The sequence below is a fragment of the Typopeltis vanoorti genome, chromosome 23 (genome assembly GCF_054136105.1).
Source record: "Typopeltis vanoorti isolate ZY-2024b chromosome 23, IOZ_Tvanoo_1.0, whole genome shotgun sequence".
NCBI classification, from domain to species: Eukaryota; Metazoa; Arthropoda; class Arachnida; order Uropygi; family Thelyphonidae; genus Typopeltis; species Typopeltis vanoorti.
This window is the reverse complement of record NC_143571.1, coordinates 30,131,739-30,146,992: the sequence shown is the minus strand read 5'-3', so window position 1 is coordinate 30,146,992 and position 15,254 is coordinate 30,131,739. Positions and strand designations below refer to the sequence as shown.

General features: G+C 34.7%; 1 protein-coding gene across 5 annotated transcripts in view; it reads right to left on the bottom strand.

Annotated features, from left to right (window-relative positions):
• The window catches only part of LOC150093725 (anoctamin-5-like), a 276,581-nt gene that overhangs the window by 160,267 nt on the left and 101,060 nt on the right, over nt 1–15,254 (bottom strand). For all 5 annotated transcript variants that reach the window (XM_090413123.1, XM_090413120.1, XM_090413121.1 and 2 more), the window contains 3 exons: nt 14,628–14,746; nt 9,781–9,836; nt 662–765 (listed from right to left, as the gene is read on the bottom strand). In XM_090413123.1, coding sequence (XP_090269249.1) covers nt 662–765; nt 9,781–9,836; nt 14,628–14,746 — 279 coding nt within the window. The remainder of the gene's footprint in view (nt 1–661; nt 766–9,780; nt 9,837–14,627; nt 14,747–15,254) is intronic.

Genomic DNA, 15,254 nt, shown 5'->3' with positions numbered 1-15,254 from the left:
TTTTTGAGGCTTTAGAGAAAGCAACTGACACAATGAAAAATTGGTTCTTGTTGGTAATCTAAATAGCAGAGTAGGAAATGATTGTCAGACATACAACAATATTTTGGGAAAATTTGGATGATGTAGATACCTAACAGGATGCACCACAAGAAGGTCAGGTTTGGACATTACGTCAGAAACCCTTTCAGTTTTCCGCATTCCTTTAAAGCTATATGGAGGTCTCATCTCAGTTATACAGCTTTGGCCCTTAAGCACCCCAAAGTGTCTTCTTCTTCTTCATTTAATTCATCATCCTGATATAATACTGAGTAAAATTCTTCAATTCTTTTTGCTATAGCATATCTGTCTCTGGTTATGGTCCCATCTTGTAGTTTGACTGCAATCATCTGTTTATTACTGTTCATCGATTGTTGTTTTGCTTTTTTGAGACTATGGTTGTTTTCAATTGTTTGTTGTATGAATTTACAATTGAATTTTCTTATCTCTTCTATGATATGTTTTCCGATTGTTTTGTACAATTCAGTGTATGAAATTTTATTCTGTAGGTTATTTGATTGTTTCACTTCTCTTTGTTTCTTCAGAAATTGTCTTGTTTCTGTTCTGTGGTACCATTATTTTATATATATATATATAAGAACACGTGTACGTCTATGCATCATACCGAATTTGATCTAGTGGCTGTGTTTTCAAAATACATCGGAAGGAAGCCCATTGATCATGTAAAAACCATCTGGGATTATTTTCTCCTTTGTCTTCTAGTCTTCCCTACAAAAAAAAAAAAATAATAATAATAAATAAAAATAAAACAAAATAATAATAATAATATATATATATATATATATATATATATATATATAAGAAACTAATATGGTTATTAAAAGCTTTATATTAACAGAATAAACAATCATCAACTAAAATACAACTGACAACTGAAATAAAGCACTACCATCACTTGATGATAATGCATTATTTCAAGTACAGTGATACCTCGGCTAATGAAGATTTTTTTCGCGGTTTTTCGGATTCGGCTTACGAATGTTTTAGTGGATGAGAGTGCTAACATAAAGCAGCAAACACGAACGGTCAGGCCTTCCAGGAGAAATGAGCTGACCACATCATATAGGGGAGACCCACCAACCCGACGGGGTTATTTACATTCGAGACAGAGAGAAGTATGATGCCTCATACCAGTGTCTGTACGGTGCACGCTCCATGTGGCTGTGAATGCGAGAGGTAAGTGTGATAGCACTTATTCTTTACTTGGCTAAATTCTACTATGGGGGATTAATTTATAATTAGTAAATTCTATTCTTATCTAATTAAATAAATAATATGCTATATATCATATGTCTTTTATATTTTTCAGAAAAAAATTTTAAAAGTGAAAAAAATTTTCTTGAGAATGGGTCCAAAAAAGTAAGTGACAAACCCAAGGGAAGCAGAAAGAAATAATTTCAGCATATGAAAGAGGAGTCAGAATTGTGGATTTAGCAATTAAGCATGGCATAGCATCATCATCAATAGCTACAATTTTGGAGGAGGAGGAGGAAATTAAGGTAGTGTCAGTTGCAGCTGTGTGAAGACCTTGGCCTCTCAATCCCAAAGAAGTTCTGTGAATGAAGAAATGGAAAAGCTTCTGATGATCTGGATAAATGAGCATCAAATGGCTGGTGACACTATGACTCAAGAGATGATCTGCAGCAAAGCCAGAATGATTTATGAAAATTTGAAGAAAAATGTGGCAAGTACAGCAGAGGTAGAGGAAGAATTCAAAGGAAGCAGAAGATGGTTTGAGAAGTTCAAGAGAAGGTCAGGGATCCATAGTGTAATTAGATATGGAGAAGGAGCCAGTGCAAATAAAGAGGAGGCTGAGAAGTTTGTTAGAGAATTTCAGGAGTGGACTATCGTTCATGGATACAAGCCAGAACAAGTGTTTAATTGTGACGAGGGTTGTTCTGGAAGCAAATGCCCAAAAGAACTTTCATCACAAAAGAAGAGAAGTGTATGCCAGGGTACAAACCTATGAAAGATAGAATAACTCTTTTATTTTGTGCTAATGCAAATAGTGATCTCAAAATTAAACCAATGTTGGTCTACCACTCTGAGAAACCAAGAATTTTCAAGAAGGAGAATGTTTGCAAGCCCGTGCTTAGTGTTTATTGGAATTCAAACACCAAGGCATGGGTAACAAGAAGCATATTCTCAGAGTGGATTGTGGAGGTGTTTGGGCCCACGGTGAAAAAGTACCCGAGAGAAGAAAACTTGCCTGAAAAGGCTGTGCTTCTTCTGGACAATGCTCCAGGGCATCCACCTGGCTTGGAAGAAGATTTGGAGGCAGAATTTAACTTCATCAAGATAAAATTTCTTCCTGCAAACACCACATCTATTTTGCAACCCATGGACCAACAGGTCATATCAAACTTTAAGAAATTGTATACAAAACACATGTTCCAAAGATGTTTTGATGCAACTTCATTTACCAGTCTGACTCTGAGGGAATTCTGGAAGGATCGTTATCATATCCTTCATGCTATTCAAGTCATTGCCATGGCATGGGATGAAGTGTCAGTTAGGACACTTAATGCTGCCTGGAAAAAGTTATGGCCAGACTGCTGCAAGATAAGTGCTGTTTCCAGTGCTCAAGATGCTTAAGATGCTGCTGGGGAACTTGCTGCTGAAAATACTCACATTGTAGATAGGATAGTCTACTTGGACAAAGCATTACATTTGGAGGTAAATGAAGAAGATGAAGAAGAATTAGTTGAAGAACACTCAAAAGATCTGACAATGGAAGATCTTGAAGAGTTGAAAAAGCAACTGAATCAGGAAAGAGACAAGGAAAATAAAGAGTGCTCATCAAGGAGGAGGACAGCAATAAAATGGGAAGAATGCCAACAGGTGACATTAAAAAGATGCTGCACTACTGGGAAGAGTTTCAGTCTTTGGCTACAAAGTGGCATCCCAACAAAGCTCAAATGAACAGACTTTGTGCCTTGGTTGAAGACAAGTGTCTGAATCACTTTAAAAACATTCTGAAAAAAAGAGAAGTTCAATCAAATTTGGACAGATTTTTGACTTCTCCTTTAGCAAAGAGGCAGAGGTCAGCTACTGAAGAAGAGGAGACTTACCTTGAATAAACTTTGAAAATTTGGAATTTGGTAAAAACGTTGTGTACATATTTCCAGTTTAATAAAGCGTATATAATAGTGTAAAGATCATCAGTTTTTCATTCTACTTTCTATTCTCCTTCATCTAATTGGGTAGCTGTTCATCTCAGCCTTTGGCAAGTTTTTGCCCTTTTATAGTATGCTTTTTACTATTTTATAAAAATTATCCTTAAATAGTAGGCAGCATCCAGAACGAATTAAACGATTTTCTATAGAAACTTATGGAAAATCATGTTTCGGCTAACGAATACGATTCTGGAACGAATTATCTTCGTTAGCCGAGGTATCACTGTAATTTATTTCAAGTAATTTAATCCAAGTCAAAAATTATACAGCAAATTTTTGACTCTCATTAAGTGAATAATGAATATTTTATAACTGAAAAAAACTTTCATATTTATTAATATTTATTTTATGAATAAAGCTTAGTATCACTTTTAATTCTTTCATTTATTTTTCACTTTTATGAATTAAAAAATTACTCATTTCATCATTAATAAATGAATCAATATGTCATAACCAAACAGTCTTAGTATATGATATGCAGAACTTGCATATCTTTCTGCATGAGTTTCCTTGATATTGACTGTCTCTAAAGCATTGGTACATGACTGTACCAATGCTTTAGACAACAACAATCTCTAAAGCATTGGTACAGTCATGTTTTTTTGTTAGTGCTTTAATTAAGGATTCAACTTACTCAAGTGCAATTTGGAACTACTGCTTCTCCTCAGGGGGAAGACTCAGTCTAAAGGGTATGCAGTTTAAGTATGTATACAAGCTGCTGATAAGTAATGAAAACATTAATGCTGAGGTAACATCTTAAAAGGATTTACTGTGAACTAGAACTTACTAATGAAAGGATAACTGTAGGTATAAATATATCTGCAGAAAGATGGTAGAAGTTGGTATGTCACATCTTTTACAAAACTGAATTTTCTGTAGGTTCTTGTTGATCTAAGATCTACAAGATGGCAAAATCTGATATGTCAATACTCAGTTCAAAGTCACTGAAATGAAGCACAATGATTTCCTTGTTTTTTTTCAGAACTTCTCAGTGATGTCTAGTCAAACAAAACCATGATGATGAAGATAAAGTGCAACGACTCAACATTAAACAGTTACAGTAGATTTTGTCTAAAGACAAAGTGTACTTTATTAATCTTTATTTATTTATTTTCATGTTCTTATTTTTTCTTTTGATTTTATGATAAAGCTGAAAAGATAATATTCTGTGCATGAGATATTTTTGTTTTTTGTCACATCTTATACTGTATAACTACTAGCTTGAACATTAGTGTAAATGTGAAAAATTAATTGGACGTTGATGAGTTAAGACTGCAAATTTCTACTTTTGTGATACTTTGGGTTCCTATTTTTTTTAGTCATGTGAGCATATGGATGAGACTGTAGTATTCATTTATGATACATATTTTTTTTTTACATTGTCATTCTGCATATAACTAATTTGACATCTGTGCAAACAGAAAATTTGGAAAATTTCTGCTTTTGTTACTTTTATGCCAATGAAACTAAGCTACAAAGACTGTTATAATTAATAATTTTCAAATAAAATATCTTTAAACAAAATTTGATTTTTCATAAGCCCTAGAACATTCACATTGTTTTCCTGTAAAATCAGAAAAAGTTCACATATTCTTCTATCATCTTATTACAGATATATTGTAGGCAAATAAGCAAACTGTTTTTTTATGTTGAGAGTTTTTTTCACTTGGTTATACTATAAATTGAACATGCCAAGATATTATATTCTTGGTTTAATCCTTTCTCCAAGTGTAAGAAAACAATGTGATTGAAGTATCCTCATGATTGGGCTACTTGTACATAAAGGCTAATAACTTCATATTGATTGCCTTAGTATTCCATAATGCAAAGCACACACCCTTTCAAATGTGTATAATGCTAAGCATAATGGGAAGGGCCACTACCCAGTCTAGTTTCAACCTTTACTGATGTCCTGTGATTTAGTGGAAGCTAAGCTTACACTTAGAGAAAGGATTAAACAAAAATACAATTTCTTGCCATCTTTAATTTATAGTACAGGAAAGTAATTACCTTAAATACAAACTTGATATAATTTAAAGATTTAAATATGGTGAAAATAAAAGTAAGACTGCAAGCAAATTTGGTTTTAATGAGTCTACAATACGAACTATTTTATCCAAACCTGATGAGTGTTGTGAGCAAGGTCTTTACCTTGCGTCTACATCTGCATGTATGCAATGCACACATAACCGAAGTGCTTTAATGGTTGAAATAGAAGATCTCTTGATTATTAGTCTGGAAGACTGCAATCAAAAGAATTCCAATTAATGCCTATAATATCACGACCAAAGCTCCAAGCCTCTTTTCAAGACTTGAAGAGACTAAAATATAAAGAAGACAATTCATCGCAGGAAGATGCTCCATCTACATTTCCTGCTGAGCTGCAGAAAATTATCAAAGAAATTATTATGATTACCGCCAAATTTTTAATGTAGATGAAACTGGTGTGGAAAAAATGCCATCTAGAACTTTTATATCAAAAAAGAAGCAGCGAAGCCTGGCTATAAAGTATCAAAAGATCACTTGTAGGGAATGCTATTGAAGATTTTAAACTGAAACCGCTGCTTGTCCATTGAACTCAGAACCAAAGAGCTTTAAAATGATGAAACAGAAACTCTACCTGTAATTTGATGAATCAGAAGGCTTGGGTTACCCAAAGCCTATTCAAAGAACGGTTTAAGTCTTATTTTTGCGAGGCAGTTGAAACTTATTGCAAGAGAAATAACTTAACTTTTAAAACTCTTTTGCTTTTAGAAAAAATGACGTCTATGTCCAGCCATGGACATAGGCGTCATTGCAACTTTCAAAGCCCATTTTCTTAAAAAGACATTCTCAAAGGCAGTAGAAACAACAATGGGAGAAAATGCGATTATGCTCCAAGAATTTTGAACAAATGTTAACATTAAACATGCAACTGAAAACATTCATGACTTGTGGGAGCAAGTGTCTTCTAGCTACATGGTTTGGAAAAACCTTTTGCCAGAATGCGCTAAAGACTTAGGTGGTTTTTAAAATCCTGTGAACAATGTGGTTGAAGAAATCATTGCAATTGGTGAAGACCTTGGTTTTGATGGTGTTGATGAAGAACATGTTAAAGAATTATTGGATTAAAATTCAAAAGATTTCAGTGACAACGATCTTCTTGAAATTCAACAACAACAAGCATATGAAGACAATGAACAAATGGAATGTCAAAATGAGGTTCCAAAGGAGATAACAATCAAAGAACTGGATGGAATATTTTGGAGTTTAGAATCGTTGAAGCAGCAAGTAATGGACATGGATCCAGATGTTAATCAAATAATGCTTGTTTGCCGAGGTCTAGAGAGCTATTTTGCTTGTTATCGTAGAATTTATGCTAAGAAAAAAACTAAAACTGTTCACACAACTCAATGAATTTTTGATAAAAAATTGCAGAAACTAATGTAGGTACAAGCATTTATTAAACATTTACTTTGCATTCCTTTTTTATCTTTCCTAAAAGAGTACCATATAAAACGAATTATTAATATAGTAATTGATAATGGACAAATTGTAATTTTTACCATTGATTATTATATTTGATTAACGTAATTTTGATATATATATATACAGGGTGTTCGGGATAAATTTGACAGTTTCGTAAGGAAAAAGAAAATCTTCTTTGTATCTATTAAATTTAATGAATTGACAAAAAAACATTACAGGCAGAGTTAATTACAATACTATCAACAAGATTTACTCAAAATAACTACCATTAGCATCGATCACAGCTTCAATTCTGCTTCGGAACCTCGAACAAGCTGATGCTACAGTCTCCCTGGGAAGGGCCGCAAAAACTGTTTTAATTTTATCCATTAACTGGGCTTTTGTATTACTGGAAGTGCGATTGGTGTCTTTTTCAACTGCGCCCCATACAAAATAATCCATGGGGTTAAGGTCTGGGGAGTTTGGAGGCCAAACATTTGGACTGGTGAAGTCGTAGAAATTTTCAGACAACCATTTTTGACTTTTCCCAGAGGTGTGGCAAGGGGCCGAATCCTGCTGCCATACATACGGCCTACCATTGGCTACCCTTGTTATCCAGGGCTTGACTACAGTTAGCAACTCCACGAACAAAGCCCGAATTCCAATGCCAGGGTTCTTCAACACCTGTTCCTGCAGATTTGCGAGGAATTCTGCTGTACGAACGCAATCAGATCGTCTGCTAGGGATCTTTCTTCTTGCTACATCCTCGTAGTCACCATTGCAAGTCTCTAGTTCATGCCTGATTGTTTTTACTGTATTCAGGGAGCATTGGGTAGCAGTCGTAATATCCTTATTTTGATGGCGGGCACGAATCATCATGATACAAGTTATTCTCTTCCATGATTCAGGTGGGTTCCAGCTATCCATCCTTTCTGACATCTTGTATATGAATGAAGAAGGGTCCAAACTTTTAAATGAAGAGAAGTGTGTGTTAATACATGTAACTTACGGAAAAATATAATTAATTATAAATATGTCAAATTTATCCCGAACACCCTGTATATGCAGTGACATCTAGGGATTAATTAATCGCGTTAATCAAGGGTTACCTGTCTAAATATATAAAAAAAACTTTCAACATCTATCTCTAATCATTATTTTGATAATAAGGTGTGACATCTTTTGACTACTTTTATATGGATAATATATGAATTCTGCATTACTTCAACCTTTGTATTGCGTATGGATCTGGCTGCCACTGATGTAGTTTTTGCTGCAGATGTGAGAAGTCTACTGAAGTGATCTTGTGGCCACTTCGGTAGACTTCTCACATCTCTGGGATATTAGTAGCTGTGCTTGGTGGTGGGGGTAAGCTGCCATTGGGCAGAGTTACTGCTGAGGGTTCCTATCAAGTGGGGTGGACTTGTTACTGAGTGGAACAGCTGTTGAGTTATGAGTTAAATGATCCTTTGGGTCTAGCTGAATTTAGAGTGATCTTGGGGATCACCTGAGTTTTTGGAAAATTCCCTTTACTCGTATAGTGGGAAAATTTGCTTAAGTGGTTTCCATGGTGGTGAGGCCACTGAAGTGGATGCCTTTCCCTGATATATGAGGGCTCTGCATTGGGGGGGAGTGAGGTGGCCCTGCCACCGATTAGAACCAGTGCTAATTACTGCTGTCACTTCTATTCTCTCAAAAACTATGGAGAAGGGAAGGTCATCAACAGCCAGTTTCTACACCACACAAAGGCACACTAATTAGTGACCAACAATATGAATTCTGCCACTATTGATCCACAGCTGATCTTCTAGCATTCATCACCTACCTCTAGACTCAAACTATGAAGAAACTGAAGTAGTTATTATTGGCATTTCTACAGTATTTGGTCAGGTCTCTCACACAGAGGTCAGCTCAGAAAATTACCATCCTATGGTCTACCTTCAACTTTTTGCAACTGGGTTGCCAACTTCCTCTTTCTTTAGTTATTCACTGCATGTCATGATATATGGTTTCCTCTGCTAAGATTTCACCAGCAATGCAGGAGTATCCCTGAGCTCTATACTTTCATCCACTCTATTTCTCCTGTATATAAATAACTTACTCTCACTGACTTCAAATCCTATCCATACCTATACTGATAATAGTATACTCCACTCTTCCCACTCATTCAACAAGCCTTGTATTGCCCAACCATTAGGAATCTCAAGATTCCAAATAAAAAATGCCTTAAACTCTGACCTCATCACTATTCTTCAATTGCAATTGTTTAGATAGTACAGCTTCATGAGAAAGCACGTTGGAGCAAGGTTACTGGCATACTGTAGACAGTATTGACAACCATAATGAAGGGAAAAATCCAGGTCCATCTTTTTAACCATCCTGAATTGCATGATATGCAAATTCTATGCATTTGGTGTTTACAATGACCTCTGGTGTTTAATTTTGGAACTGCTTCCCCTGCCTCAGATATTGTTTTTGCATGATGCGCAATGTATTCTTGCAAAGTTTTGCAGCATTTGGATCACTGGATGGCACTCCAAAGCCTTAAACAGGGATACTTTAATTTTGATTACCCTGTATGTGTACAAACACACACAGGGTGACCAACACAAAAAAAAAAGAAAGATATATATATATATATATATTTTTTTTTTTGGCATATGTATAGAAAAAAATAACCTGTAGCTCTCCCTTTGTTGAGTTTTCTTAGATATACAAAACTCTGAGTTATTCATTTTATTTCATATACATTTAAAAGAATTATATATATTTTTAAAAATATACATGGTTTAATCTTAGGCTTGTGCACTATGTATGGACGGACACACACACACACACACACACACACACACACACACACACACACACACACACACACACACACACACACACACACACACACACACACCACTCTCTCTCTCTCTCTCTCTCTCTCCTGTAAACAGTCCCAACACAGAGGTTGAAATACTGAGTATAATTATTTACTATTTTTTAATAAATTTTATTCTCTTACAATAACTTAATCTACACTTTTTTTTACAATGAAACAATGAATGCTATACACCATCCAACATTTTGAGAGAGGATTAAAAAATCTTACTTCATGCAATGGGTAAGCAGCTGAGTATACTTCATCAGCTAATAATTTCTTAATACCTACAAAAAAAAAAAAAAAAAAAAAAATTCTGTATCAAACAGTGGGAACCATTCATAATCATTTAATATGACAGTTAAATTAAAACTTTTAAACATGGACATGTGCATGAAGAATAACATGTATACACCCAAACACATGCAGTAATACCTCTCTATAACATAGAAGGTAATTATAACAATGCTACAACGAAAATGTGTTCCCAGAGCCACCATTGTCTGGTAATGCAATTCCCATATCATTTATGTTTATGCAATGGTGGTGAGTAAGAAATCACTATTGTAACATTCTTATAATTCCTTTTAATTAATACTTTTAATAATTTGTATGCATAATTAGTTTTTAATGATAATGATTTTAATGTAATGAAGCTCATAAGTGTAATAGAGCCAAAAAGCAGATTGATCTTACTATGTTTTGTTTTTTTTTTGTTTCCCAACCTACAAAAGGTTGTGAACCTATAGTATATCAGTACTGGGCAAGAAAAGGAATTTTTGTTTATTATTTTTAATTAAGTTTTTTTTGTATTTTTTTTATTTATTTGTACATAGTCCAGAAACCCTGCATCCTGTTGGTTGGAGACCAGCTACATTAACCAGTTCAGTCAATTAGGCTGACACCTACACTTCAACACGTTATGAAAATGGTGAAGAATTCCTAGTCTACCTACATATCAACACTTGCTGATCCACAGATACACTGCATACATTTGTGACATGTTCAGTTTTCAATCGCTTGCATTTGTATTCTTAGAGGTAGGTGAAGATGCTTCTGGCCCTCTCCTGAATTGAGAGCTGGTACAGAGGAACAGGTTATATGTCTGATTTTCAACTAAGATATGCATCCATTTTCTTCAATAAGATATTCCTATTAATTCTGTGCTATTAAATGGATAATGATGTGAATAAAAAGCCTGTATCAAAGTCAACCTTTTTGTGATTATGACCTATTTCTCTTTGGGCCACTAATGCAATATATAGCCTCTTCCTGTCAGGTTAAACCTGTCTTCTACTGGTGCAGTCTATTTCTACAAAAAGGGGCTGTAGCAACCCCAGAAAGCATTCTCATTGCAAAAGGATAATTTTTTAGTTAGAGGAAATGCCAGGCCCAAGAAGTAGTAAATATCCATCCAGTGAAATTCCATCACCATGCTTATTGAAGCCCGAAGTGGTGAATACCATGTTTGACTGCTAGGGGATTACATTTTCTGTCCTCCCACTCTTATCAATACAGTGTGCCCTTTTCGAGGAAATATCAAACATACTTGGAGACCCTAAACCTCCTTCATTTTGAGGGTATATGAGGAAGTTGTGAAAATGTCTTCTTGGAAGACATTTTCACATCTCAACTGTAAACATCAGAACACTATAAAAAAAACTGGCAAGCTGAGACCACTTAAAGAGGAGCTAGAACATTTTAGATGGAATGTGATTGAAATTTCATAGACATAGTGGATGGACAAAAGTAGGGTAGACCTAAATGAAAGAAAAATGTACTATATTGGAAGAAGAGATCAGAAATTAGGAGTTGCAATTATAATCAGAAAACGTCTCATAAACACCATCAGTGATATAAGACCCATCTCTTCAAGAATCCTGTCCATCACATTTAAAGCAAAAGGTAAGAACCTTTATATTAAAATTGTCCAAGTGTATGCCCAAACCATTCTCATAAAAATATAGAATATACAGAATTTTTAGAACTGCAAGAAGCAAAATGATACAAACAAGAGAGATCCTGATCATCTTAGGAGATTTTAATGCAAAAATTGGATGATTTTCAGATTCTTACACAGATATTATGGAAACATTTGGAATAGAATAAATAATCAACAGAGGAGAAATGCTACTAACTTTCTGTACATTAAGTGGCAGTGTTTTATTATAATGTTTGATCATAAGGAAAGCCATAAATACACCTGGATCTCACCCATTAGAGAAATCAAGAACTGCATAGATAAATATAATATATGCAGAAGATGTCAAAATCTTGCAGGACGACTTGGATAGATTGGAGTTCTGGGCTAAGGAGAATGGATGTCAATTTAATGTGACAAAATGTAAGATTATGCATTTTGGGGTGAAAAGATTAGCAGCAGTATACCACATTGGTGGAACTGTACTCCAGGAGATTGATGAAGCCAGGGACTTGGGAATGTTGGTGGATAGGGAGATGAAGTTTAGGGGGCACATTGCAAAAGTGGATAAATCAGCTCATCAACTCACTTGGTTGTTGAAAAATACTTTGACGAGCAGAGACAAGCAAGTTATTGTACCTCTGTATCGAGCCTTGATAAGACCTCATCTCGAATACTGTGCCCTGATTTGGTCACCTAGGTTTCTTCTTCATGGGGAAGAGGTGGAGAGGATCCAGAGGCAAGTGACCAAGATGATAGCAGGTCTATGGAATGAACCTTATGAGAACAGGTTGATGATTTGTGGGTTGCAGAAATTGGTTGATAGGCAGAAAAGGGGAGATATAATTGAGACATTCAAATTGCTAAAGGGTTTCTATAGGATTAATTCAGAGGATATTTTTGAGAACAGGACTGGTGGTGGGAGAACTAGGGGACACCTATGGAAGCTGGGGCAAGAGTGTGGTTAGCAAGGGTGTTAGAGCTGGGTTCTTTACTTTTAGAGTGGTAAATGAGTGGAATGAGCTGCCAGAGTCTGTTGTGGGTGCTATGACAGTGAGTGAGTTCAAGGCAAGGTATGATAGATACTGTGAGAATGTTGTATAGTTGTGTGGGCATGATGTTTAGGGCCTCCCTCGATGAGTCTAAGGACTACCTGGAGTCGTCCGTAATAATAATAATAATATAATATTTAAATATATATATATATTTAAATATTAATAAAAGATGAAAAGAAAGCTCAATTAAAAATGTAAAACCCCTCAAAAAAATAGATAAAGATATAGACCAGGAACTCCTTACAGCCAAAATAAACATCAAATTTGCCAAGAAGAAAATAGCACCAAAGTAAAAACAATAGACATCAACATATACTTAAAAGCCAAGCACACAATCATCCACATGAAGAAGTGATTAACTGCTGGACACAGCAGCAAGGATCCTTGGTTATTCCAAAAAAAGTAACAATGAATGGATAACAGATAGGAGATATTTTGGAACTAGTAGAGATGAAAAACAAGCTGTCAGTAAAAAAAGATCTCTTATATTGCATTTTACTCAAGAAACAGGTAGACAGAAATTGCAAAGAAAGACCCAATGGCTAAATGAAAAAGCAGATGAATGTTAAGATGCATTTGAAAAAAAATAACACCAGAACTTTGTATAAAACAGTCAACCAAATTGCAAAGGAGCTACTCCTCTTACCCCCATCACTATGCTTAATGGTGGCAAGGTCAGGAAACCCAACAGAAATAGAAACAATCTAGACAAAACACTTCTTGCAATTATTCAAAAATAAAAGTATCTCCCATCAGGTCCATCATACTACACAAATACATCAAACAGAATCCAAACCAAAATTTATAGAAGAAATTATCATGGCAATAAAATCAGTAAAAAATGAAAAAGGCACTGGACATAATAGTATCCCAAAAGAAAAAGAACAGTGAGAGGGAAAGGGAGAAAGGACTATACGGTACCTATTTATACAACCTAATATTAGATAAAGAGGAAATTCTTGATGACTGGAGACTCGGTAAAATCATCCCAATACATAAAAAAGGAGATAAAAGAAAATATAAGACTCATATCATTGCTGAGTCATGCTTACAAGATATTTATTAGAATCATTCAAAATAGAATAAAAAAAAGAGTATGGGGAAGTATTGGAAGAAGAACAAACGGAATTCAAAGATGGAAGAGGAACCAGTGATGAAATCTTCATTTTAGAAACTAGTTGAGGATTTCAGAGGATCATTGACATACAAAAAGAAGACAGATTAAAAGGTTTTGAATTAAAGTGCTTAAGAAGAATCAACAGTACAAAGCAGAGTGAAAAAAAAAAAAAAAAGACAAATGATAAAGTAAGGGAAGAGTTGTGTTACACTGATAACACTAAATAATCTACACAAAAGACAGTTACAGATGCACCAAGAAAGACTGCCTTATGTCCTTCTTTATGGAAGGGTTTGGGTGACCAAGACAGAGGAAGACCAAGAAGATGGTGTGATGCCTTGAAGATCCACTCAGGCTTGACCTCATTCCAACAGATGGCAAGGCTAGCAAAGGACAGAACCCAATGAAGGAAAAAAGAATCCATGGAGCACTCAACCCATTCTGAATGGATGAGAATGATGATAAAGTGAAATGCAGCTCTTTAATAGATAGACAATGCAGTACAAACTATACTAAACTGCAAAGAATCATATGCTAATACAATATTTGAATTGTTTTACTTCTGAATGCCTTATAAAATAAAGGATGAAGTGTTTATACAGTACAGCATCGAATTTCTCATGCATAAACACTTCATCCTTTATTTATGGTGAGAGTTGACTGTATCTCAAACATAAAATCATGTCTGCTGAAAAGTATACTGATGAATGCTCTATACATACAGGGTATATGCTAAAAGAAATTCACTTGATCAAACTATTTATATTGTCACTACAAGTTTATTATAACAAGAGTTTAGAGTATTTGGGATATAAAAAACTGTGCATTTTTACAGTTTATTATTTTATCTTACTATAATTGTCAATTATAAAATATTTTCTATATTATGTTCTTCATAACCTTTCAAAAAAAATTGTTAGATAACGAGCATCAGATAATAGTAATCAAAACACTAAAAAAAAAGTTAATACTCTTAATTACTTACCAAAACCAAATACATCAGTTGGGTCATTTGTAAAACTTTTGCGCTTCAAAATGAAGTCTACAATTCTGGAGCGTTGTGCTGGCGTAAAGAATTCCTCTTTTCTTCGAGGAATATCAAACCTAAACCAGATATAGTGTAATTACTTAGTGTTAAGGATCATCGGTATCACATAATTGTTAATAAAATAATCATTGCAATATGATATATACTTTTTTTTTGGATGGGTAACAATAGCAGTAGCACTGCATTTATGGAGTGTTATTTGCATTTGTAATTATATCATTATCTTGCACTCTGCTGTTCTCTCATGGTCTGTAATTTTTAGCCACTTAATGGCCTAAGCATGTTACTGTCATAGTGTGAATATTATACCTGTAAAAATAAGGATGCTCATAAGGTCAATTTCTAGTGTTAGAAAGAAATCAGCTTTAGTTACAAGCTCCTGTATGAAGCATCCAGGTTTCGGAATGCACAAGATTTCTATTGCTCCTGACAAAATCTGTGGTTAGCTTGGTGTGACCTGAAAAAAAGGCAAACCCACCGAAGTGTATAATGTTTTTGCTATTATAATTAACTGTAAATACATGACAAACATGATGATGATAGCATCCTTTATCTAAGTGTAAG